The sequence below is a fragment of the Phoca vitulina genome, unplaced genomic scaffold (assembly GCF_004348235.1).
Source record: "Phoca vitulina isolate PV1807 unplaced genomic scaffold, GSC_HSeal_1.0 scaffold13, whole genome shotgun sequence".
NCBI classification, from domain to species: Eukaryota; Metazoa; Chordata; class Mammalia; order Carnivora; family Phocidae; genus Phoca; species Phoca vitulina.
The window spans coordinates 39229430-39256578 of NW_022589716.1; the positions used below are offsets into that span (position 1 = coordinate 39229430).

General features: G+C 47.2%; 1 protein-coding gene across 8 annotated transcripts in view; it reads right to left on the bottom strand.

Annotated features, from left to right (window-relative positions):
• Nucleotides 1-27149, bottom strand: part of SRGAP3 (SLIT-ROBO Rho GTPase activating protein 3) — a 243659-nt gene that overhangs the window by 61900 nt on the left and 154610 nt on the right. For all 8 annotated transcript variants that reach the window (XM_032411847.1, XM_032411846.1, XM_032411845.1 and 5 more), the window contains exons 4-9: nt 25179-25241; nt 11570-11755; nt 7011-7139; nt 5488-5709; nt 4066-4167; nt 1414-1611 (exon numbers count right to left, since the gene is read on the bottom strand). In XM_032411847.1, the coding sequence (XP_032267738.1) occupies nt 1414-1611; nt 4066-4167; nt 5488-5709; nt 7011-7139; nt 11570-11755; nt 25179-25241 (900 nt within the window). The remainder of the gene's footprint in view (nt 1-1413; nt 1612-4065; nt 4168-5487; nt 5710-7010; nt 7140-11569; nt 11756-25178; nt 25242-27149) is intronic.

Below are 27149 nucleotides of genomic sequence, written 5' to 3' on the forward strand. Positions count from 1 at the left end.
GTAACAACATGGGTGGATCTAAAGAGTATAATGCTAAGTGAAATAAATCAGAGAAAGACAAATACCATATGATTTCACTCATATGTGGAATTTAAGAAACAAAACAAATGAACAAAGGGGAAAAAAAGAGACAAGCAAAAAACCACTCTTAACTACAGAGAACAAACAGATGGTTACCAGAGGGGAGGTGGGGGGGGGGGATGGGTGAAACAGATAAAGGGAATTAAGAGCACACTTATCTTGATAAGCACTGAGTAATGTATAGAATTGTTGAATCGCTATATTGTACACCTGAAACAAATCTAACACTGCATGTTAACTATATTGGAATTAAAATTTTTAAAACAAAACAAAAAGAATATGATTTTAGGACATATGAAAAGCATTAGGGCAGAAGGAGGTGGAAGGTTAGCTCTATCCTGTGCTGGTCAGACCGCTGCTGACTTTAGAACAGGCATCAACAAAAGGAACATGTTTGGCAAAGAGTCTAGGGCGCTGAGGCCACTCAAAATGAAAGCTAATGAGGCAGGATTTACAAACCAGGTATGGTTAGCCTGGAGACATGAAAACCCAGCTCCCTACAAGCAAGCCAGAGACTGTCTTGTGGAATTAGTCTCTCTGGGTTGCCCCAGAGAATAGGATCAAGATCAATGACCAGAAATCCTAGTGAAGCAGATTTTTGAAGATAACAGAGATGAGGGAAGACATTATAATATCTACAGCCAGCCAGAGGCCAAAACAAAAGGGCTATTTGGGGAAGGAGGGAAATTTTCATCCTGGGGCTATTCAAGCAGAGACTGGATGACTTCTTGGTAGGAATATGATTGAATGAGATCAAGCATCAGATAGAAGATTTGAGGTCCCTTACAACCCCCAAATTCTATGTTCACTAAACACATGTTGAACTAAAGCCCCAAGGCCCCTTATCCTTGTTCTTCCTTGCCCCAACCGAATGGAATGTAAGTGATCTGGGATTTTACATGAAGGGCTTACAACTCACCAGCAATTTGCACAGATCCCCCAGGGCATGGTTTCCAAAGCCCACATCCCAACTTAAGACACCTCAACATGACAACCATACACTAAACTTTAGGGCTGTTACCTGGGGCTTCCCCCAGGCTCCATTTGCCATTTTCCTCACACCTTAACTGAACACAACTCTCTGGTTTTTTTCCTAGGTTAGCTGTAATAACCATTAATCCAGGATCAATGCTGATGCTCCCCACTGGTAATTCACTTTTTTGCATTTTACAAAGCCAAGCCAGACACCTTAATTTGAGAAGCATGTTGGGAACGTTTTAGCTCTCACTGATTCATGTGGTGTTGCTGGCTCCCACTAGCTTGGGCTGCTCCCCAAAAGTCACTGCCAGCAGGTCAGCAGACAGTGGGTTCTGGGTCCAAGACGCCACTTACTGTAAAATAAAACATTTCTGTTTCCTGCTGGTTGGCTCTCCTTTTGGCGATGTTGATCTTGCTCATGTAGGTCTCGGAGGCAGCCGACTTCACAGACTCTGTAGATCGACTATGCTGGAAGGCATCAGAGACATCGAAGTCCTCCACGGTCAGCATGTCCTGCAAGGTCTGCATGGTGGCATCCAGGGTTTTCCTAACCTGGAGAAACACAGCACGTCAACAAAAACCCTTCTGCCTCGGAACACCTTTGACCCCTCAAAGTCCCTTTGCCCACTTTATTTCTTCCATGTAAAGCCTACAGGAGGTGGGCAGGACAAAGACGATCATTCCCATTATACTGATGTGAAAAGTAAGGCCAGGGAGCTGGCCGGGGTGAGAACCCACATTGCCCAATCTAAAGTCATTTTATTGGATTGCTTCTGCTGAGGAGAACCTTGGAGAATGTTGTGACGAACAAGGAACCTGGGTTTCTAGGTTTGTTTCTTTTCCTGATTATATGGCCCCAAACTAGCTCCTTCTATGGGAGGCAGGTCTCTTGAAGAGGGATGACATTAGAAATACTCTCAGGGCTCATCCAGAGAGAAGAGGGGACAAAGTCTAGATAGGATGAGGGGCCATCCTCAGTGGACAGGCTCTCTGGCTACCCGCCCCTGACTTATCAAAAGGCTGACTGAGAAAAGAGAATGAGGAAGACACATGCTGAGCCAGTCCTCCAGGACTCCAACTTCTCTCCTGGAGTCAAGTGGGACCCACAGAAGGCTACACATGCAGAGCACACGAGCCCTGACCTCGCAACATCCCTTCACTGACTTGTGCCCTATACTTTGATGGAGGGTCACTCCAAAAACAGTGAGGGGGGAGACTGTGTCTACATTCGTTGTTAAATTGTTGTCACCCGAAGTCTTTCTTGTCATTCAGATCTCAACTGAAATGTCACCTCCTGGTGACATCAGAGCTCCCTGACTACTGTTCCTGACTTAGCGGGCATCACTGTTTGATATTGTGTGTACCCATTCATTTGTCGGTTTGTTTGCTTTTGTGTTTATATCTATCTATCTTTCCTCACTAGAATATAATCTCCATGAGAGCAGGTACCATGGTGTCTTGTTCATTCACTTTACTCTGCATCTAGCACAGTGTTTGGAGCATAGTATGTGCTTAATAAATACTTGAATAAATACCGGTTGAATGAATACTCATTGAATGTATAAATGAATGGATCAGTTCTTTCTAAGATAGCCTAACAGAAGTTCAGGTACAAAATTAAGCATTTCCATAGCTATACATGGCCCATACAGAGGAACATTTGCTTCATTTTCTCTGGGGCCCTGATTTCCAATTTAAACCCCATCAACATTGATTTGCATATACTGTTCCATGTAAACAACTGAAAATGCTTCAGGGGAAGATGTAGAACACAAATAAATACAGAAAACACTTTCTTCATCTCCTTTCTCTCCTCAGGTGTGCAACATAAATATATAATTCGTTTCTGTATAACCTCTCCCCAGGGGCAGCTTTGATTCGTTATCATCCCGCGTGACAATCTGTCTCATGTCTATCCTAGCTCTGTCCTTTGTGGAGACACAGAGCAAACCAGCCCTCTCTGCCCAGGACAGCCCTCTTGAGATGTGAAAACAGGGACCATGACTCCCCACCTCCAGCTGTGATTGCACTCCTCAGTGATAAACCTGACCAAGATTTTAGGTGACATTCCCCGCATCCTGGTGTCCTTTCTCCAGGGGCCTCCAGCTGGTCGACACCCTCCCCGCATGGAGGCATCCAGGCCAGAATAGGATGTTTCCCATCTGGACTCCTCAGTCCACATCAAAATAGAACCACCGCAGCTTGTGTTTCCATTTGTACACTCCCAGTGGTGATCCTGTGTCCCCAGCTCCATGGGAGGCGCGCTGGCCATGATAAGACAGATGTTCCTTGGAGCTCACAATCCATGACACGTTTAGTGTGCCCTGGCTTATTTCATTGTGTCATTTAAAATACATGTAACTATCTTGGATAATAAAAATAACACAAACTCAACGCAGATACTAGCTAGATAAAGCATAAGAAGAAAACAGAAATCACCTGTAATTCTTCTACCCAGATATAACCACAATGAACATTTCAAAGTATTTCCTTCCAGGCTTTTTTCTTGTGAATAAACACAGACACATAGGATCCTACTCTAGTTTACCATCCTTAGGATAATACTGAACACAGAGTTCTACTTTTTGTTTTTCTTTAACATCTGTGAGCATCCCCCCACGCCACTAAAGATTCTTGGTGTGCCCAGTTTTAATGGTCATGTAATAATCCAACCTTTTTTTAAGATTTATTTATTTTAGAGAGAGGGGCAGAGAGAGTGAGAGTGGAGGAGGGGGAGAGGGAGAGGGGGAGAGAATCTTAAGCAGGCTCCACACCTAGCGCGGAGCCCGACATAGGGCTCCATGTCATGACCCATGAGATCATGATCTGAGCTGAAATCAAGAGTCGGATGCTTAACTGACTGAGCCACCCAGGCACTACCCCCCCATCGTGTAATAATCTATCTTACAGATGAACCCTAATTTCTTATGCGTTCCATGGCCAGAGTTCCAGCACAAGCCAGGCCTTCGTCAGGAAATCCCCTGCAGGGCAGAGGGGCCCACTCACCTCCTCGTTCTCTATCTTGAGAGTGGCCAGTCTGGACTGCAGCTGGTGGTACCGCATGAGCAATTCCGTCTGGACGGGCTGCTGAGCACTGACCTGGCAGACCTGCGAAAGGACAGCCACCACCTGTGGTTGCCCGGGGCTCTTAACCACCCGGGTGGAGCCACAGCAGGGGCCACCACTGACATCCCTACCAACGGCGGAGGAGACAGGCTTGGAAAGGTGAAGTGACCTGCCCAACATCACACAGCTTGCACCTGGCAACACCAGACGGGAACTGGGGCTCTTCCTCCTCCGAGGGCCACCCTCTCACATTGCAAGTTGTGGCCTCTCTGTCATGGCCTTCTAGATGTGCGCAGCCCTTGAGGGTTTACCAAGAGCTTTAATGTAATCTCATTAAGTGAGACTAGCTCATTTCAAGGCAGGAATTTGTGGTAAAGCAAGAGCCGGACAGACGCCAATGAGAAGCACGGTGAATGGAAACGTTCAGTGGAGCACTCCGATGCCCCAGCAGGAAGGTGCTTCAGTGAGGCAGAGCACTCTCAGGGGGCGCGGGAGTGGAAGGTGGACGCAAATACTGTTCTCCCTGCACCCACTCCACCCAGGGCTCTGCTACTACCCTGTGGGCTGGGCCGTCTGGCGTGACTCAGGGGAGATCATAAGGGAGAACAGGGCTCTGTGATTGACTGTCATGTACCACTAACTAGGCAGTCACCAGTGGTGAGTTTGAGGCCAGAATTTTCAGGTCCAGATGATGGACCAAAGGGCTGGACGCAACGGCTGAGGGATGGGCCAGAGGCTGTGGGGAGGCCCCGCAGAAGGCCTCTCTTTTGCAAATGAAGAAAGTGGGGAGGGATGCAAAGGAAAAGTTCAAGGAGTTTTTTGCATGAGGGCCTTTGTACAATTGGAGGAACCAGTGCGGCCAGTAACAAGTGCCTTCCCCCAGGTACTTATTTATCTATTCCAGAACACGGCAAGGAGCTGAGCGGCACAAGCACTGAAGGGAGCGCAGTTGGAGACACGCCTCCTGGACTGGAGGACAGGCAGTGCCCCGGCAAGGCTGCCGGCCAGAGTGACTGAGGTGAGGCCCAGCTTCCCGTGATCCGAGGTCACCCAACGGAAGACGGGGAGATGCCTGTGTGGCGATGCGGGACTCCCTTGGGGTCTACACATAACTGGGAAGGATCTGAGGGAGAGCGGAGGTCCTGCACTTCTGCAGGCGAGATACTTCAGCCAGCAAAGTAGGATATTAGTGGTAAACGCCTAAGCTGGGCAGCCCCTGGACTGAGAACTTGACCTCAGGCCTCTGAGAGAAATGTCCCGTATGTGAACGGGGGCTGGTGTCCCCCTCCCACTGATGTTCTGGGAGCCCCTGGGAGAAGAGGCAGAAGCAGCCTCCAGCATGGGCTCCTGGGAGAAACCCACCTCATCCCCCATGTGGGGCTGGAACTCAAACTTGAGCGGGGGACAGAAGACCTGGTTGCACATGTCCATGACTGTGTGCTTGTCACTTCGGGAATCCAGGTTGTCCACTGCATTCTCGATGACATCCAGCCCCTCATGGCGAGAGGTCTCCAGGTTGTACTCAGCCGAGAGGTAGGTCCGGAAGGTGCGGGCCAGGCTGGCATGAAAGCCCAGATCACAGCACTTGGAGAGAGGCACACAACAGAAGGGTGCGGGTAAGGGCTGTTAGATGGAGGTGGGGGCCGCCAGCATTCCCTTTCCCATCACAGTGACTTAAGATGACCTCCCATTCCATAGTCAAATTTTTCATCCCGGAGGCCCTTGTACACTCTGGACTCCTACTGCACAAATCACCCCAAAGCCTTCAGAGGGAGCTGCGGAGTGTGATTTGGGCAGCAGCAGAACTTCTCTTAGCTCCCCAAAGTCATCACATTCTTTCTCATCTCTAGCCCCTCACATATGTATTCCCTCTGCCTGGAACAGGGTTTCAGTTTAGAGGTCACTTCCTCCAGGAAGTCTTCCGTGATGTTCTCCCCACTCAGAGTTTATGCCAGGCATCCCTCCTCTGGGGGTCCACATCTCCCTCCACCTCCCTCACTGGGATACCTGCCATTTGGCTTTGCAGCTGCCTATTAACATGTCAGGGTTAGGCACCGCAAGCTCCATGAGGACAGACCCACAAGTTCTTGTCCATTGCAGTGGCTCAAGGGCTAGTAGATGTTCAAGAAAAATGTGGTAAATGAAGAAAGGAGAGGACTGGAAAGAGTGAAAAGTTTTGAGAAAGAGGAAGGGTCTGGCCTCAGGCATGGGAAGGTATAGGCAGGGCTGAGCAGCTCCCTCTCCTGGGGATGGTGGCAATGGGTCCCTTCTGCAGCCTTGGAAAAGCGGTGACCCTCTGACTTCCTGACAGAGGAACAGGATCCATCCACCAGTATGGAACCTTTCCTGAGCATCTGCGGGCCAGACCCCTGTCTGCATGGGATGGGCAGGACACAGGAAGCAGCCCCAGCTCCGACACAGATGATGCGGAAGGAAGCTCTCCATGATGATGCCACTCGTGATGTTCTTTCTCCAAACCAGCTGCCCCTCCAGCGAAAGCTAGACAGCTGCTACTCAGGAGTCAGTGTTCCACTCTTCATTGGCTAAAACTGCCTGATTACTCCCATGATAATAACCCCTAAACCTACACTCATTTACACCACCCTGGGAAATGGTGTGCGATCACCCCTGTACCCCCAAACCCAGCAAAGGGCCTGGGGCAGAGGAGGGTACTTGAAAAGGGCAGGTGGAATAGAGGCCTGCCTGACCCAACCATGTGGGGGCTGCCAGAGGCCCACTCCCACCCATGGGCGTAGAAACCAGGAGGTGATACTCATCTCCCAGGCCCCAAACGCCCATTACCCTGCCCCGGGCTCAAGGGACATGCACATCAGCTTCAGACAAGGGCCGGCCCGGGACTAGTCCCGGACTCCCCAGGTGCTCACGTCGATTAGGTCGGAGACGTCGTGGATGTAGTATTTGCTGATAGCTGCATTGGTGGCTGCCAGATTCAGCAAGTAGTCGTTCCGGGCCTTTGTGCATTTCAGCTTGTTCTCAGAATACTTGGCCTGCCTCTGGAAGGAGAACAGAGTAGAGGTGAGAGCTGAGGCATTGACCTGGTTCTCGTCCCTCTCTCGAACCCTCTTCCTTCCGGCTCCGTGTTGCCCAGCCTCCTCTGCCCTTCCCTTGAGAGGCCAAGTTCACTCCTGCCTCTAGGCCTTCAGACTCGTTCCCTCTGCCTGGCAAGCCATCCTTCCAAGTCCCTACGTGGCCTGCTTCGTCACATCCTTCAGGTCCTTACCCAAGGTCATGTGGTCAGAGCGGCCTCTTGTCTGGAAGCGAGGCTTCAGCGTTCACACTGCCCCTCCCCCTGCACTCCCTTGCCCTGCTCTATTATTTTCATTTATTCAGTCTTTGTTCAATTTTTAGTGATTATTCTCATTTTAATTTACTTTTTGAAAGACTATATTTTTAGAGCAGTTTTAGGTTCACAGCAAATTTGAGAGGAAGATACAGAGATTTCCCATACACCCCCATGCATAGCCTCCCCTGTTATCAATATCCCCCACCAGAGGGTACATTTGTTACAACTGATAAACCTACAGTGACACATCATAGTCACTCAGAGTCCATAGTTTACATTAGGGCTCACTCTTGGTGTTTTATATTCTATGGGTTTAGGCAAATGTATAATGATGTATATATCCATCATTATAACATCAAACAGGGTAGTTTCCCTGCCCTACAAATACTCTGTGCTCCATCTATCCATCCTTCCTTGACACCTAAGCCCCTGGGAACCACTGATCTTTTCCCTGTCTCCATAATTTTGCCTTTTCCAGAATGTCATCTAGTTGGAATTATACAGTATGTGGCCTTTTCAGATTGGCTTCTTTCACTTAGTAATATGCACTTAAGGCTCTTCCATATCTTCTCAGGGCTTGCTAGCTCATTTCTTTTTAGCACTGAATAACATCCCATTGTCTGGATGTACCACAGTTTACTTAACCATTCACCTGCTGAAGGACATCTTGGTTGCTCTATTTTTCTTCATAAGCATTGTTCACCACCTGAAATTCTATTTTTTACCTCTTTGTTGACTTGCTGGCTTTTGGTGTCCACCACTAGAAAGTAAGTTCTAGGAAGTCAGGGACTTGATCTGCCCTATTCATCACTGGGCCTGTAGCACCCAGAACTCTCTGCACAAAGTAGGCATTAAGCACTTTTCACTGGCTGTCTGGACATGAATGGTGGGAGAGGCAGAGTGGGCAGCTAGAGGTGCTAGTCTTGGCCGGGAACTGGATGGCATCCCTGGGAAGCTGCTTCTGTCCTGGGCCAGCCTGGGCAGGTAGAGGTAAAGAGAAAGTGGGTTGGAGAGTTGTCCACTTGCCCCTTTCAGGTGATGAGTCCCATTCTGGGCAGAAAAACAGCTCTCCTTAAAGAAACAGGATTTCCCCCCTTCACCTAGGCACTCTTAAATCTTCCTTATTCCAAGTAAAACTATGGAAATGGCCCCAGTGTCCACTGATGGATGAATGGATAAAGATGTGGTGTGTGTGTGTATATATATATGTGTGTGTGTGTGTATATATAGATACATACACACAATGGAATATTATTCAGCTATAAAAAGAATGAAATCTTGCCACATGCAACAACATGGATGGACCTAGAGGGTATAATGCTAAGTGAAATAGTCAGAGAAAGACAAATACCGTATGATTTCACTCATATGTGGAATTTAAGAAACAAAACAAACAAACAAAAAGAGACAAACAAAAAAAACACAACTCTATAGCAAACAAACTGGTGTTTACCAGAGGGGAGGTGGGTTGGGGGATGGGTGAAATAGGTGACGGGAATTAAGAGTACACTAATCATGATGAGCACTGAGTAATGTACAGAACTGTTGAATCATTATATTGTACATCTGAATCTAATATACTGAATGTTAACTATACCGGAATTAAATTTTTTTAAAATTTAAAATTTTTTAAAAAGCACCTTTTTTATTCCAGATCAAGTTCTTCTAGCTATTTAGTAGAGATGCTTCCATGTCAACCCTTGAATTCTCTTCAGAGATCTCCTCTGACCTTTCCCCAGGGTCCGCCTAGTCTAGGAAACAGACTTCTCCTGGTAGTACAGTCCCATACGAGCCATGCACCCGCCCCCTCACAGAGAGCTTTGATACTCCTCACCCATTTCCAGGGTGCTACAATGACGCCCCAGACCACTTTCAGCCCTACATGGATTCATAAAATTTTATACCTAGAAAGGATATTAAAGGTATCTTAGTTTAATTCACCCATTTTACAGATGAGAAAATGAAAACCAAAAAGATTTAGTAGCTTGGGGGCACGTGGCTGGCTCAGTTAGTAGAGCATGTGACTCTTAATGTCAGGGTCATGAGTTCGAGCCCCACATTGGGTGTAGAGATTACTTAAAAAAAAAAAAGTGGCTTGTCCAAAAGCCAAATGGATAATTAGCATATAACTCTGAACTAAATTAGTCTCCAGACCTCCCAGCAGGTGGTCTCTCTTCCCTTCTATTTATCCCCCATGTTGTAGTTCTGTAATTCCCTGCCTGCCTGTCTTATTTTTATTTATTTATTTATAGTATATTCACAGAGTTGTACAACAATCACCACTATCTAAATTTAGAATATTTTCATCAACTCAAAAAGAAACCCTCTACCCATTAGCAGTCACTCTCCATTCTGCTCTGCCCCAGCTCCTGGCAACCAATAATCTGCTTTCTGTCTCTATGTATTTGTCTATTCTGGACATTTCATATAAATAGAATCCTAATATTGTGACTGGTTTCTTTCACTTAGCATACTGTTTTCGAGGTACACTGTGTTGTAGTCTGTATCAGTACTTCACTCCTTTTCCTGGCTGAATAATATTCCACCACATGGCCAAACCACACTTTATTCATCCAGGTGGACATCTGGATTATTTTTACCTTTTGGCTATTATGAATAATGCTGCTAGGAACATTCATGTGCAGGTTTTTGTGTGGATGTATGTTTTCATTTCTCTGAGTGGACACCTATGAGTAGAATTGTTGAGTCATAGGATAACTTTATGTTTAACATTTTGAGGAACTGACAAATTGTTTTCCAAAGTGGCTAAACCATTTTATGTTCCCTCCAGCAAAGTATAAGGGTGCCAATTCCTCCGCAACCGCACTAACACTTGTGATTGTCACCTTTTTTTATTTTAGCCAGCCTAGTTGGTATGAAGAGGTATCTCACTGGGGTTTGGATTTGTATTTCCTTAATGACTAATGATGCTGAGCATGTTTTCATGTGCTCCTTGGCCACTCTTGTAAGTTCTTCAGAGAAATGTCTATTCAAATCCTTTACCCATTTTTAATTGGGTCTCTGCCTAATTATTGGGGAGCTTATTTTTCTTTGCCTTTGGAAATTACCCTGGGACCTTATTTTATTTGCCTATGGCTACTTTTCCAGCTCACCCAGGCCCTGGTGAATTTTGTTTCTACTCAATCTCCTATCATTTTTAAGAGCTACAGGATCATGTAATCATAGAATGAGACACAGAGAAGCCCAAATAAATATCTGGTGCAATGTTGGGCACATAGAAAGAGCTCAGGAAATGTTTACTGATTGCATGGAATGAATAAATGCAGAGAACTCAACAAGAAAGTCATAGCTTTTACAAAGAAACTTTAGAAGTAACCTAGGCTAGGGTAACAACAGCATGTGTGCTGCCCCTCTAAATTCCCTGGCCATCACAGACATCATTAATTGATCACAGCACTGTTTTTAACTAATGCCTGGAGGGAGCTTCACAATCTTCAACACAGAGCTCTGGGAAGCTACTACCAATCGATCAGAGTTGACCTGAGAGAGAAGTGTCATTTGCCATCACGGTCAGATTTTAAAACCGAGGCTCAGAGAAGTACTGTAAATGGGGCACTTTCAAAACCCAGACTGCGTGACTCCAAAACTAGCACTCATTTCACTGTGCCCTACTAAAGCACTTGTCCAGCACCAAGACACGGTGATTCTAAATCTCCCATCTTTGGCTTGCGAGCAGCATTCTGGAATGGGTTCTTTATTGGGTTCCCAGGTGCTGGTTGGTAGCCCAGTGCTGTTTCCTCTTATTGGGACATGCTCAGCCCCAACCAGCCCTCCAGCCACAAGATGGCCTCCTGAGCAAGCCCCGGCCCCCAAAGATGCCTGGTGATTCCTGCCCATCCGAGAATGTGCTTGCTGCGTGTGAGTCTTGTCACAGTTCAGCTCTCTTGTCAGCTGAGCGCTTTCCCTGCCTGTTGATCCCGGCACGAGGCCAGGCCTAACAAGTGCTAGCGATGCATGGCCAGCCCTGCCTCCTCCATGACAATGACCTCCAAAAGCATGCCTGCTGGTACCATGCTTCTATCTCCCACCCCTCAGCGTGCAGAGGGGGGAAGCCCAGGCTGTCAGCAGGGAGTATGCCCCCCTCCCTGCCCTGCCAATTTCTCCTAGGCCCTCACTCACCTTCTCCTTCATCTTCTCAATCTTCTTCACAGAGCTGCGGCGCTGGGGCCGGTCCTCATGCCGCAGCAGGTTCATGCTGAGGTCTCCCGACTTGTTGAACTGCTTCTCCTCCTGCTTCTCAGCCTCCTTCAGCTTGCTTTCTGCGCTGATGCTCTCTGCGTGGTACATGTGGTAGGTTTTCATGACCTGGGGACACACATGGGCAGGAAATCAGCAGCCTGCACAGCCCGGCATGCGGTCCCGGTGCTCCCAGCCCCCTTCAGGTTCTGCGTGCCAGTAAGCTGCACCCCGCCCTCTTCCCACCACACACTCTGAGCTCCCCATGGTGCTTTACTTGCACACAAGCTCTGCGGACTGGAAATGATGATGATCATCAGTAGCAGCTTCATGCCATTATCATCCTCAGCAACATCATGAAGTCCTTACTGAATGCCAGGAATGGACGAGGACATTTAAAAGCCCCCGTGCATTTGGGGGTCTCAGAGGTGATAGGACATACTTGGCCCTCCCTCAGCTCCCCTCTTTGGCCCTGCCAGCCATGACTCTTGTCTCTTTCCTCCTCCCCGCCCAGGGTCCCTGGGAAGGCCCCTCCTCAGGTACTCATGGAACTTCCATGGGAACATGAAAATTGTTTTCTCAGCTGTTTCCTTATTGGCCTGCAAATGGCTCTGTCCCCAAAAGGAGTATTACTGGATATACTAATTGCTATTCTATGGTTTCTGAAATAAACTCATCCTTGTCTATACAACGAATTCCCACAAAGCAAACCACACTTTGCTCTTCTACTCCCATAGTAAAAGTCAGATATTGTTATAACAAGGGAGTCTTTGAGACAGAAGAAATCCTAGACGTTATCTAATCCAACCACCAAATTTTACAAATAGGGAAACTCAGGCCCAGAAGGACAAAGTGGCTTATCCACAATTGTACAATATCATCAGTGTAATCTCCAAACTTTGCATCCGTGGGGCCAACACCACAATCAAGCTACAGAACACTTCCACTACACCACAAAGATCCCTACCCCCACCCCCAGCCCCAGACAATCACCGATTTGCTTTCTGTTGCTGTAGTTGAGTTTTGTGTGTTCTAGAACTTCATATACACGGAACCAAAGCATATAAATTCTTTGGGGACTGCCCTCTTTCGTTCAGCATAATTTTTCTCCCATGTTGTATCAGTTTTTTATTGCTGAATAGTATTGCATTGTATATCTATATCACTATTTGTGTATTTACTCATATGTTAATAGTTACTTGGGTTGTTCACAGTTTTGGTCTGTTATGAATAAAGCTGCTAAAAGTGTTCATGTATAATTCTTTGTGTGGACATACGTTTTCATTTCTCTCAGGTAAATACCTAGGAGTGGAATGGAGGGTCGTATAGGAAGAGTACGTTTAACCAAATTAGAAATCTGGTCTCTGACTTTTAATCCACCACTCCTTCTACCATATCATACTGTTTCCGTAATTCAATACCATTTTCTCAGCAGGTATGAACAGTTTGGGCAGCCTTAGAGCAAGCCAGGCAGCCCCATACCAATAGGACTCTATCTCCCAGTCCCCAACCGGGAGTACACCTTTCCTGTGCAATATCAACTTTATGATCATCCTTCTGTGCTAAGAAACACAAGAAACTTCCGGATTCCATGGCTCCTGAGCCTTGTTTGTTCTCTTCTCTTGTTTGGATAATTACAGCAGCTAATAGAACAGAAGCTTCTATGTGGGGCTGGGATATGCTCCTCCCTAGCGGGGCCATTTAAATCAGGGAACTTGGAATGGATTCCTGACCAGCATTATAACCTTATTCATTCTCGTATGAAGTCCTGCGAAGTGACTTTATTATAATCAAGAATTATTCTGTAACTCTTACCATTAAATCACAGCAGTGATCTGTTGCAAGAAAGTAGGCCAGGAGTTAATGGGGGGAGCATCTGTTGTAGAACATGGTAGGTATTGTAGAGTATGAACTCTGGTACAAATGTCTGGGCTGAATCCTGATGATGCCACTTACCAGCTGTGTGACCTCGGGCAAGTCACGGAACTTTTCTGACCTCCACTTCCTCATCTGTAAAATGGGAATAACCACAGCACCTACCTCATAGATTTGTTATGAAGACTAAATGATTTCATTTAGGTAAAGTGCTAAGAACAGTAAGAGCCACGTAGACATCAGCTGCTAAAACCACCACCACCATCATCATCACCCCTGATTTGGGCTGAGGGTTTGAGAACCTTGAATTTACTCACTTGACTTCAGGAAAATGCTTACAAACTCTAAAGAACATTAGCTAATATGCAAAATTTTATTCTATACCATCTTTCTCCTTCCTCTTTCATCTTGAAAACCTTCCCAAATTTCAAAACAATAAATGAATAAAAGATGCAATCAACTTTTCTTCATTGGTCTTGGCAGAAGACCTCTCCTGTATCCCACCCATGGTTGAGTTTTTGAGTTGCCCTAAAGCCTCTAGAGATACCATTCTCCAAGATTTCATCCACTCCTTATGCCAGTTCCACTAAGCTTATTTCCAAACTCAGGGGACCAAAGTGTGCCAGACTGATGTGTTCTCGACATCTAGTGGCCAAAAGGAATGACTGCAGGCTCATAGGTAACCAAAGCAATTGCCAATTTTTCCACCATCTTTATTGGCCAGGGCTCCCTCAATGTCAGGAGGCTAAGACTTGGGACTGCCTGCTGAAGTCTGTCTCTCAGGCCCCTGCCTTTCCGTTCTCAAAGCTTTTCTCTTTTCCTCCACATTCACCACTGGTTTCTTTGCTTCTCTACCATGCTGCTGGTGGTGTTCATTTCTGGACTCACCCCTTTCTGGGTTCAATGATTCCTGCTAAAGCCACTTTTTCTGTTTCAGCTGCTGAAGTCTGCTTATCTCACCACTAATCTATCATCTGTGTTGAGCAGTTCAGAGGAAGAGAGAGCATTTCTATTTGTAATTAGATCTTCCTGTCCAATCATCCATGCATCCATCCATCTATTCACTCAAGGTCAGCATCCCAGCTGGGTGTTCTCAGCCTCCCACATTTCCCTTTGCCTAGTTTTCCACTCGAACCACAGAGTACTCTTCTGCTCTACAACAAACCAAGCTTCCCAGTACACTCTCTGAACTGAGTTACGAAAGTCCCATGCTTGGAGAACATAGCCAGAGGACCCTGGGGCCAAACTCTCAGTGATCCAATTGGTAATTCCTGATCCTAAGAATAACAATGAACCTGATTGCCCAGGGTGATTTATGTCAGACAGCTGCCACAAAGAGTTTACCTGGGGACCTCTCAGAAATGAGTCTAACTATATCTAGAATCCTCTAGATGTTTCCTTTATTTAATTACCTGAAACACGGGCTTTAGCATGAAAGGTCCTTAGCTCAATAGCTTGGAAGAGTCTGCTCAATATTGCCAGTCCAGGATGCGTTAAATAATATTTAAACTTATCAATTACTTCACAGTCTGCAAACCTCTTTTTTTTTTTTATCCCCAAGGAGCATTTCAATTAATCTTCACCCCAACCCTGGGAGGCAATATGATACCAATAATGGTGATAGCAGCTAACATTTACTGACCACTTACTACATGCCCAGCCTTGTTCTAAGCACTATACATATATTAATTCTTTTATCTCTCACAAAAACCCTAGGAGGTAGACACCACATGACCCCTGCTTTACAGATTCAGAAACCACAAAATAGGGATGAAGGGATCCTCTACCCCACAGGGACTCAGGAGACCTGGTTTTGAGACCCAACCCTCCCCTCTAAACTTGCTGGGTGACTGGCAGCAGCTCATCCTCTCTGTGCCACCTGGTGGAGACCAGAATGAGGGTGGATAGGAAGGTGCTCCATAAGTTGTGACTATAAAGTGACTGGCTGACAGCAATGTCAGGGCTGGAAAGGCAGCAGAGGTGGATGCAAGAGTTCAGCTGAGGCCAAGGCACTGAGACCCAGCCTTCACCTTGGCCCCTCTGAAGAGCCCCTCAGAGGCACCCGCCTGGCTTAATGGGATGTTCACGTTCCAACCCTCCAGACCCTATCAGGGAAACCCCTTGGAACAAGTCTAGCACAGGCTGAGAAGGATCCTGTAGGGACATATAAATTGAGACCACTGTTCTTCGACACAGATCAGTTTCATACGTTCTCAAAAGGCTCTGCAGAAATCTTGGTGTATTAACCCATCATTGAAAGAAACTGAGGCTCAGAAGTCACAAGTGAATTGTACAAAGTCACACAGCAAGCCAGATAGCTAGGACTTCTGAGCTGTGGACACTGCTGTTTGTAGTAATCACGCTGCCTTCTGCTGCATACACTTTGCTTTCTGCATCTTCCCAAATCCTCAGATCACAAAAACAAGAAAGTAATATATGCATAGTCCTTCAGACCCTCGTTTAAATGCAAAAGAAGCCAAAGGAAATATAGAAGTTGACAGCATCAAAAAAGGGACATGCTGGAGCAAGATAAGAATTCGCTGTTTGACAACAGGTTCTCAACAGTGAAGTTCACGCGCACTTCTCTACCCCAGAGGCAGGGCCATCTCTGAGCCATCCAAGAGCTGTGTATGGGTGAAATCCTGGGCCAGTGCATGCCAAAGACATCCTTGAAGGAAAAGCGAGTCCCAAATTTCAGTATGACCACCCATACTCTGCGTGGCCTACATTCTCTCTAGAATTTATAATTGTTATCTTATTTACTCGTTTTGCACGTCTACACACTATCTCACTGCAACTAGACTGCAAAGTCCAGAGGGCCAGGACCTTGTTCATGAACATATTCCCTGTACTAAAGCAGAGAGTGGTACCCAGCAAGTATCAGTATATATTTGCATGAATGAATGAATGACAGCTGGCTGGATGTGTAGGTGGAAGGACGGATGGATGGAAGGATAGATAGATAGGAAGATGGTTGAATGGACAGATGGGTGGGTGGGTAAATGGATGGATGGATGGATGGATGGATGGATGGAAGGAAGGAAATAACAGAGGAAAGAGAGGAGGGAGAATAAAGTAGGGACGATACAGTTCTACTGCCTTTGACTCTGGTGAATACATTTGGAAGTAGGGAGACAGCTACACCTTTGATCAATATTCATTTGTTCAATATTTGTTCAAATATTATTCAAATATTTGTTCAAATATTTGCTCAATATTTACTGAACAGCTCATTATGTGCTAGGTACTATACTAGTAAATACTATAATGTGAAAGACAGGGTCTCCACCATCACAGAATACACTCTCTAGAGGGGACATGAACAAGTTTACAAGCTATTATCACATATAATAAGTGCTATGATAAGGGAAATAGAGGGTGCTAAAGGATGGCTTTCTGGAGGAAGTGTCATCCAAAGTGAACTTTGAAAGGGTAGCTGAGTTAGCTGAGTGTCTGCCTTGGCTCAGGTCATGATCCCGGGGTCCTGGGATGGAGCCCCCACTCCCCACGTGGGGCTCCGTGCTCAGCAGGGAGTCTGCTTCTCCTTCTCCCTCTGCCCCTCCCCCCGCTTGCACACGCTTGCTCTCTAATAAATAAAATCCTTAAAAAACAAAACAAAACTGAACCTTGAAGGAAGAGTAGCTGTTACCTGGGTGAACAGGGCAGGAGTGGGGGTAGAATATTCCAGAAAAAGGGAGCAGTGTGAGCACTAAGCCCAGAAAGAGCAAGAGTCAAACAGGTTTGAGGAACAGCTTACAGGTGTATCAGGTGTTTGCTTGCGTACTAGCCGATGGAGTCACCTCCATATTCTCCCCCAGATACTCCCCCTCAGTGGACACCTGTTGTTTTTCTCTGCCTAGGATCATCCAGTCCTCTTCCTTCTGGAACACCTTCCTGATTTTCTTTGAGGAAATCCCCAAAATTCCCCTCCAGCGTTCTAGTCCTGGTGGCTCATGGGAAACTGACACCTCCCTCCAATCCCAGGGGTGGGCATGAGACGCAGGCCTGGCCAATCAGTAAACATGATGTTAGCCTGACCACAGTGATTGGAGCCCATGATCCCAGCCAGGCCAATCAGAGACAGCCCGGGGCTTTGCTGGAAATGCTGGGAAAGGTATATTAATTTTCCACCAGGAAGCACTGAGCTGATAAAAAGTGAGCTTGCAGTGAGGGATCATCTTTGTCACCCCGTGGGAGAAGCCTGCCTGATCATGAAGACATCACAGAGGAAAGCAAACGGATGGATGGACGGATGGACGGTCGGACCGATGGAAGAAAAGAGGAAAGGAGGACAGGGAGACAGAAAGGAAGGAGGGAAAGTGAGGGAGGGAATAGTATAAAATGGACGAGGTGTGGTCTCCTGCCTTTGATCTGGTGAGCCTATTGAAGGTGTGGGGAGAACAGCTACACCTGGATCATTAGGTATCTACTGAGCAGTTTGTGATATGCCAGGTACCATACCAGGTGCTGGCAATACTACTCCGTGGAAAACGGTGTGTGCGCCTCACAGAATACACCCCCTACAGCCAAACAAGTGTGTGAACCTCTGAGATTCAATACACTGATTTTTCACTCCCGCCAGCTTGCATGGATTCCTATCCCTCGCTACTGAAGGAGTCCCTGCTTGCCTCCCCATTGCCCTCCTCAGTCCTGTGCCCAGCTGGCCCATGTTAGTGCCCAGCTCACCACAGACAGCACTGACTCCCTGAGCTCCCAGCTTCCTGCTTCACTGCTGCCTTCAGTGCTGCTCCCCCAGCCCAGGGGAATCCAGTGTCCTTCAGATCCAAATCATATGCCACCTCTTCTCTGTGGCCTTCTTGATGCACAGGTGGACTTCATCTCCCCACGCCTCCTCCCACTGTGTCCATGTCCCCATAAGGACACTTGTCACATGGTGTAGCCACGTCCCATCCTCTGGACACAGTGGAGGATCAGTAAATGCATGCTGAGCGAGTGAACGAATGTCTTGGAGGGAGAGCTGGGAGAGGTCAGGAGGTTGTCTGGAGGGAAACCTCGTCCCCCTGTTCTTAGGACCACTTCCATCCCTAGATGAACCTGGGCCACACCCTGGCCAGCTGGCTGTGATGGTTCGGCAGAGCCCGCGTTGCCTCACCCTGAGTTGGAGACATGCCCTCGTCTCCCTCGGAGGGGAACATGACATGAAGATAAAAGCTGGAGAGGAGCCTCAGAGTTCCTCTAGTCTCCTGCCTTTGTGCCACAGATGGGCCAAATCAAGGACCGGAGCCCAGCTAACTTGCACTGGCTCAGTGTTTCTCAAAGTATGAGATGGAAACTACCTGTATCAGCAAGATGATTTTAGGTGTTACAGATGTGTTATTAACGCTTCCAGTTCTCTTCAATCCTATCAGAAGGAAAAACTTGGCTTAGTGCTCACATGTCTACTGCCTCCACTGTGCAGGCACCAGCGAGAATGAACACTGTCGTACCTTCATTTAACTTCCGGAACTCTTCTGTTCATGCCAAGCTGTTTGTCGTCCACTAATGTGAAAGATCATATCCTTCCAAAACAAAGGTATGTAGGACTTATATATATTTATGGAAATAGTTGAATATTTCTATAAGTAACTTCGGGGAGTAGACTAGGAGCTGGCTCTGCCACTCCCCAGCCAGGTGACCTTGGGCTGGCTACCTGACCTCTCAGTGCCTCCAGTCCCTCATCTCTAAAATGGGGTTGGTGGGCGCCTGGGTGGCTCAGATGGTTAAGCATCTGCCTTCGGCTCAGGTCATGATCCCAGGGTCCTGGGATCAAGTCCTGCATCAGGCTCCCTGCTCAGTGCAGAGCTTGCTTCTCCCTCTCCCTCTGCCATTCCCTCTGCTTGTGCTCTTCTGTCTATCTCTCTGTCAAATAAATAAATAAAATCTTTAAAATAAAATAAAATGGGGTGGTAATACTATCAGCCACCTCAACGGGTCATGGTGAGGATGAAATGAATTAAGATATGTAAAGCATTTAGCCCAGTGCCCAGCACATGATAAGCACCATATAAAAGGGGAGCCTCTAATTATTAGGGATATGAACCAATCTCCAAAATATAACTACAAAAGCAAGATGCAGAACTGTAGGTCCCGTTGTTACCACCTGCATAAAAACAGGGGTGAGCAGGATACATGCATACGTGTATGCCTGCTGATGAAGCAGACATCTCTGCGAGAAGGTACTGCTGAACTAGAAACCAGGAACCGAGGTTGTATGGAGTAAGGGGCACTCGGGCAACAGGAGACCTACTTCTGTGTAACTCTATACTGTTTAATCACTGCTTTTTACCAAGTGCATGTATTATCCGTTTCTAAATTTTTTGAAAAGGAAAGTGCCTCCGGCTGGAGTATGGAGTATGCATAATAGAGAGCAAGCCTCGGGGATGGGAGAAAGGTCAGCGAGTGATTGCCCTTTTTCAGGCAAAACAATCTCTGGGCTCTGACTGGCCCAGTGGCAATGAAGGATGGAGGAGAGAGGAAAGATGCCCAAGTGCATAGGAAAAACATTTATGCTCCATTCTTTCACAAAATACACAACGATTTAGCCCTGGTGTTTGCCAGGCATCATGCTATGCTCTCTGCCACTCACTCTTCTCAGAACAATCCAGAGATATGTTGGTAACATCCCCATAGTCAGACGGTGTGACAATGGACAGGGCCTTGAACCCAGGCCCGGCTGACTCTAAAACCTGTGATCTTCCCAATGCACAAGGCTACTTTCCCACTAATTCATTAGGACAGGGAGATTTTTTTTTTAAGTGAGTCAATTTAAAGAAAAATATTAAAGAAAGGAGAGAAGGCCCAATGACATGATGGAACCATGAATGGCAACAGACATGGAGGTGTCATTCCAGGAAGACTCGCGGTGAGCCCACCATGGAGCTGGAGACAGAACCCGGGAGGCTGGACTCCTAGTCTCAGGCTCTCTCCACCACCTGCATCCCTGAGGGTGGACATCAGAAAGGAGATGCCTTCACAAAAATTTGCCTGGGGGCCCAGAGGTGATTTCATACCCCTGAGCCCAGCACAAAATCAAATCAAAGCCTGAGCAAGTGGAAAGTACAGTCCATTCATTACTCCAATCAGTCTCTACCTGTCACCAGCTGTGGCTGGGTGTGGACCCTCCTCGGGCCCCCTCCACGTCACCCCAAGCCAAGTCTCAGGGGCCCCTCCCGCAGCTAGGGGCCTGGAAGGCAGGCAGGCGTGCCTGCCTGGGAAAGCCTGGAGCACAACAACTGAGCACAAAGAAAGGGCCACCCGGGGGATGCTGCAGCATTTGTCGCTTCAAAACACGACAGATATATTTCATGATCTAGGACTATCCTGAAAACCTGAACATATTTTTAGCTAAAGGATGAAAACACAGTGGGGTTTTTCGTTGTCTGTTTGTTTTGTTTTTGCCTCTTCTGGAAGGATTAGCACATTGGCCCACACTCTCAACTTCTGCCCTTTTTCCCTCCCGGGCCGACATATGTGATCGAGGGCTCTACTGTGCCAGGCTGACTGATGGGAGTTCAGAGAAAAACAGGTGAGGTGGGGCGTGTGTGTGTGTGTGGGGGGTGTACACGCATGCTCACACGTGCACATGTGTTTGCACACATGCTGGCATGTTTTAGAAAGGAGGGCACCTCAAGGTGATGAAGTCAGACGGAAGGCTTCTTGAGTGAATGAATGAACAAATGAACGAACGCACGAATGAACGAACAAATGGCCAGCCCTGCAGTCTCCTCTGCACCCTGGTCTCAGATGGGACAAGTCTTTTCCCTAAAGTGGGTGACAGATGGCCCTTAGCATTTATCTCCATCATCCTGTGCTCAGTAGTACCCCCTGACCACGTCCCCTCCTCTAGAAAACATCACAAGAACAAAAGTGAGGCTTACTGGATAATCTTTTCTCAACATCATTTGTTCCCCAGTCACCAATGGTCGTGACTCCAGGGCTGGGAGAGGAGGGGAAGTTGTGTAACCAGGCCTGGTAACTAGAAAGTGCTTGAAAGAAATCCCTAATAACGAAGCATGGGATTTGGGGTCCACGGTGTCCTTAGCAGCTGGGTGGCTGCCCCCCCTGGCTGCAAGCATGCCCCTCTGCATTGTGATTTGGCATGTAACTCCCATCAAGAGGTGATGTTTATTCTCCGTGCCTCTGCCATGGACTTGGCTGTGTGACTTTTGGCCAATAGCCCATGTGCAAGTAGGACACAAGTAGAGGCTTGAAAAGTGCTGGCACACTGGGTATTTCCCACTTGGGACTCTTTTTCTAATTGGCCAGAAGTCTGCAGTCATGTCAGTGGCCCTACCTGAACTCAGCCCGAACTGCCGACCTACGAAATCATGAGCCAGTAAAATGGTTGTTGTTTTAAGTCACTGAGTTTTGACATAGTTTGTTGTGCAGCCACTGAAAACTGCTACAAAGGCCTTCAAGCAAGGTCCTTCTTTGTGCCTCAGTTTACCGGTAAAATACGTTAAGTAAATAATACATATGAAGTACCTATTACAGTGTGAGAGCACTCACAAAATGGCCACAGTTGTTACTACCCTTGTTTTGGCAATAAAGAAAACGAGTTCCAAAGATGTCAACTGGCTTGGCCAAGCTGGTAGGTGATGCAGTGAGACTTCAAACCCAGATCGGTCTGTAATCGGTTCGTTCTGCTGGCATCCTGCCCTGCCGCCCCTGCTAAGAATTCCCTTTTCCCACCTCTCTTCCCCTCTGCTTCTTTCATTCCTACCCCTCCAAAGCCACCAAGTTCAAAACTCACCCTTGATCACGGCAGCCCACCTGGAGCCAGCACTTTTCTGAAGCCTCGATCTCTCTTGCATGCACACACTCTCCCTCCCGTTTCTGCACTCGGTGAATAGGTGTGGGCCTACTATGTGCCAGCACTGCTCTGGGCACACAGCGGAGAACACAGGGCAGCCCTCACAGGGTTCACGGGCTTGGTGCCCCCCTCGGAGTCCATGTATCCAGCACGCACTCCGCTCTGGCTTGGACTGCTCTATCACCAGTTCACGTACTCTACTCTTGTCTCCCCACCCAGACTCGAAACTCGTGAGCAAAACCACTTTCCTTCATTTATTCATACATCCGTCTCCTCTGCTTCAGCAAGCGCCCTGGAAACACTGGGGATGTACAAGATACTTCAAAGACAACTCTCGAAATGTTCACAGCCCAGCCCGCTGCTGTGCCTCTTGCAGCACTGGGTCTGCGGCAGGTGGCCCCAAATGCTCGAATTTAAATGACTTCTGGGCAACCACTGAAGACTCTGTGTGCAGTCAATAAATGATTGGGGGGGGGGCATGCTGCTGGCCCTCTGAGGCCCCAGTCCTCCACGATTGGCTATAGGACAGAGCTGGGGAGGTGTGGCCCTTCCTCCAGCACCAGCTCTGAGGCCATCCCCAGGCTGCCATGAGCCTGGTCTAAGCCTCTGCCACCAGCAGCAGTTCTGTCCAGGTGCCCTGCCCCGTGGCCAGCAGAGGCCAGTGTGCATGGAACGCCTGCTGGATTCAGGGCACCGTGCTGGGCCCCAGCACCAGCTTCCCAATCCCCGCCTGCTTCATCCGGTTTACAACCTGCCAGGTCTGTTGATCACAGGTGAGACTGAGAGGTGAAGTGACCTGCCAGAGGCCACACACTGGGTTCAAACTGAGTCCCTGGGCATTAAGTACAGTGTTACTGACCAAGATCTGGCTCTCAGGAGATTACATGCCAACTGGGGACACGAGGATAACATGACAGGTTTTTTTAAACTGCTGTAAGAATTCAAAGCCTGGAGGTAATAGCTTTCCAAAGGTGAAGTTTGGTCTGGGTTTGAGAAATGAGTATGACACACACAAGCAGAGAAGAAAAGAGGGCAATTGTAAGCAGGGGGAGGGGCTGGGGTAAAGAAGCAGAGCAGAGTGGTACTCAGGGGTATGCAGAGGGCCTGGAGGAGAGGAGCCCAGCTGGAGCCCAGAGGAAAGGTTAGAGACCTGGGTGGGAGTGGCTTGGGGAGGGAGTCCCTGGCACCAGGACCCAGGTGTTGAAATGCCACAGAGGAAAGTGATCCATTCAAGGAGGTGCCTGAGGACCATAAAAAGAACCTAGACTGGGGAACGCTGGTCTAGCCAAGTCCTCTGCAGAATTCTGAGTAAGGAAGGCGCATCTGGTGACCAGCTTTGCACATTTATCACCACCTTCCCCCACCGGGGAGGCACAACAGCCGGTTTCACACTTGCCAGGGAGGCAGAAATCATGATGATGGTAGTACAAGAACTTCTGATACACCATGCCTTCTTGTTCTTTGTTCTATGCATGCTTTACGTATCTGGTATCCCTCAACTCCCATGGGGTCTGCAAGACGTAGGTGTTATGATTTCTGTTTAACAACTGAATTTGAACCCAGGTCTCTGGCTTTAGGGTCTGGAGACGATTCTCCCCCCACAGTGCAGCTGACTCAGTCGCTTGAGAAGTAGCAATTCTTCCTTTCCCCTAAGCAATGACCCAGCTAAAAACTGTCCGGGGCTCAGGTTGTGCTACTTAACTTGAAATAACTGAAATGTGAGTTTCAGCTCTCAATAGGTTAACCTCTAGGAGCTCTCGCCCCCATTTTACTGAGTGGGAGACTGAGGCCCAGAGAAGTACCATCACTGGTTAGAATCTGAGGCAGGAATTCCAACCTAAGGTCCAGGCTCTTGGGCCATAGCTCTCAGCCTCTGAGAAGTCCACTACCTGCTGGCCACACAGGACGTGACTACAAAAAGATCATAACACCAAAGAGAGGGGTCTTCTAGCAACCTATTGTTCTTTCCCTTCCTCAAATATAATTTTAGCAGCAGAATCCCCACTTTTAATGAGAAACTTTAAAAGGAACCCTAACATACTTAAAATACAACAGCTTTATTCTACCCTGACTGTCTTTGAGGGTGAAGGCTCTGGAGCTCCCCCTGCAGGGGCTACCTGGCCCCACTCCCCTAGGTTGTCCCTGAGGTTCACCACATTCCTCCATAAAGAAGCCCAACGGCCCTCAGGGCACAATCAGTAAACTCCTGCATCATAACTTGGTGTGCCTGCATTCCCCATTCCCTGACCCTCTTGGATTCTAATACCTATCCCAAGTCCAGTGAGATCTTGCCTCCATGTAGGTAGCAAGGTCAGTTCTGGGCCAAGCTGTAATGTTCTGAAATCATTCCTTGGAGATGACAAGGCATGCTCACCTCCTTCACCTCATGTGATTCCTCAGAACAGTGCTCCATTTTGCAGATGAGAATGCTGAAACTCAGATGAGCTACATATCTGCCTAAGTTTCCATCACCAATAGGGAGCAAACCTCAACTTCAGCCCACTGCACCTGACCCCAAACCCACATCCCTGCCTCGGGAAGTTTTGTGTCCATGCTGTCCCCACCTTGACCTTGTGTCTTCTGCTTTGGTAGGTAAAACATTCCCACAGCTGGCAGGTCATGCAGATCTCTTGTGAACGTATACAAACTAAACATGCCCACGGCCCCACCCCAGGCATATAGAATCAGAAGCTGGGGTTGTAAACCATTACATCCCACCATGACAACCCCCTGTCACTCGGGCACTAGACACAGCAAAAATGCCCGGGGTCATCCCAGGTCTCTGGTTAGACTCCCTTTGGCTCCTGGTACTGAAGAAACGGGACCCAATCCCAAGCCCAGCAGCAGAGCCTGAGTAGGACTTACTGTGTAGAGCTCATTGGTGACCTTCAGGAGCTCCTCATGCATCTGCAGGCCAATCTCCTTGCTCTGCAATATGGAAGAACAAATGTCAGAGGGGGAGAAGGTCACTGGTTGCGTTGACCAATTTCCTTTTCAACAAAGAAAGGGCAGGAATTCTTGGGATGGGGTGGGAATAGGTACAGAAACCAATATAAACCTTATTGATCTAGACTTGAATTACTCAACTCAACTCTAGACATGAAACAAATCCACAGGGAGAGGTCCCTTGCAAAAGGAATTCCCTGGCCAAATAAGTTGGGGAAACTTATACCTCCCTGCCTTGGTGATTTGCAGAGACATCACCATGTTAATGATTCTGAGAAGCCCACAACCAATCAATCTGTTCATCTTTCTTTAATTCTGTGGGTGGATCCTAAGCTGATGTGTCCCTAGCTCAATATTCACTAGCACCTCATGAGAGCGGGGTTCCATAGAACAGTTTGAGAAATAATGATCTAGCATCTCAATTCATCATGAACTATAGAGGTTAACAGCCTACAGAACACAAGGCAGGAGATCAACGTTGTTGCCTCCTCTGCATCACTGACTGGCCATGTGGCCTTGGAGCCTTACTTACCACATCTACAAAAGAAGAAGCTTAAACTAAAGCATCACCTCCCAAGCTTGGTCTGGGGGTCACTACTGAGTGCTACACTAAAAAAAGGGGGCAGAGGCTTCTGTAAGCAAATGCGTTTGGGAAAAGCTAGTTGGACCAAGGGAGACAGGTTTTCTTACAACAGGACTTTTCAGAGGCTTTCATACTCTCATGTACATGGGCTTTTTAAGGAGAGCTGTAGTATACAGTTTAGATGATCTTGAGGTGACTTACACATTTAGTATATTGAGAGAGACAATTCAGAAAACAATGAACAAATTATCTCCAGGTCCCACCCAGCCTGAAGAGTCTAGGATTCTCTGTTACTCAAGGTTTCTTATTATTATTACTATTATTATTATTATTTTGGTTAATACTCTTCCTGTTTGTCTGGACTATCATGTGAAGATTTCCATGTTGAAAATGGGAGCCTTGAAAATCAAGAACACAAGAGATAACGTGTCTTGGCAAGGATGTGGAGGAAATGGGACCTTTGTGCACTGTTGGTGGGAATGCCAACTGGTGCAGCCACTATGGAAAGCAGTATGGAGGTTCCTTAAGAAATTAAAAATAAAATTACCACATGATTCAGTAATTCCACTACTGAGTATTTACCCAAAGAAAATGAAACCACTAATTCTAAAAGATATAAGCACCCCTATGTTTATTGCAACATTATTTACAATAGCCAAGATATGGAAGCAGCCCATGTGCCCACTGATAGATGAATGGATGAAGATGTTGTGTATACATAAAATGGAATATTACTCAGCCGTCAAGAAGAATGAAATCTTGCCATTTGCAACAACATGGATGGGCCTAGAGGATATAATGCTAAATGAAATATCAGTCAGAGCAAGACAAATACCACATGATTTCACTCATATGTGGAATTTAAGAAACAAAACAAGAAAACAAAGAAAAAAAAAGAGACAACCCCCAAAAAACAGGCTCTTAAATACAGAGAACAAACTGGTGGTTGCCGGGGGCGGGGGGCCAGTGGGGATGGGTGAAATAGGTGAAGGGAATCAAGAATACACTTATCGTGATGAACACTAATGTACAGAATTGTTGAATCATTATTTTGTACACCTGAAACTAATATAACACTGTACGTTAATTATACTTGAATTAAGAAAGAAAGAAAGGAAAGAAAGAAAGAAAGAAAGAAAGAAAGAAAGAAAGAAAGAAAGAAAGAAAGAAAAAAAGAAAGAAAGAAAAGAAGGAAAGAAGGAAGGAAAGAAGGAAAGAAAAAGAAAACAGGAGCCCTGATCTCCGCTCCCTGAGAGTCAAGTCATCCTGCTCCCCCTTTCAGCTCCCTCAGCTCAAGCATCACCAGC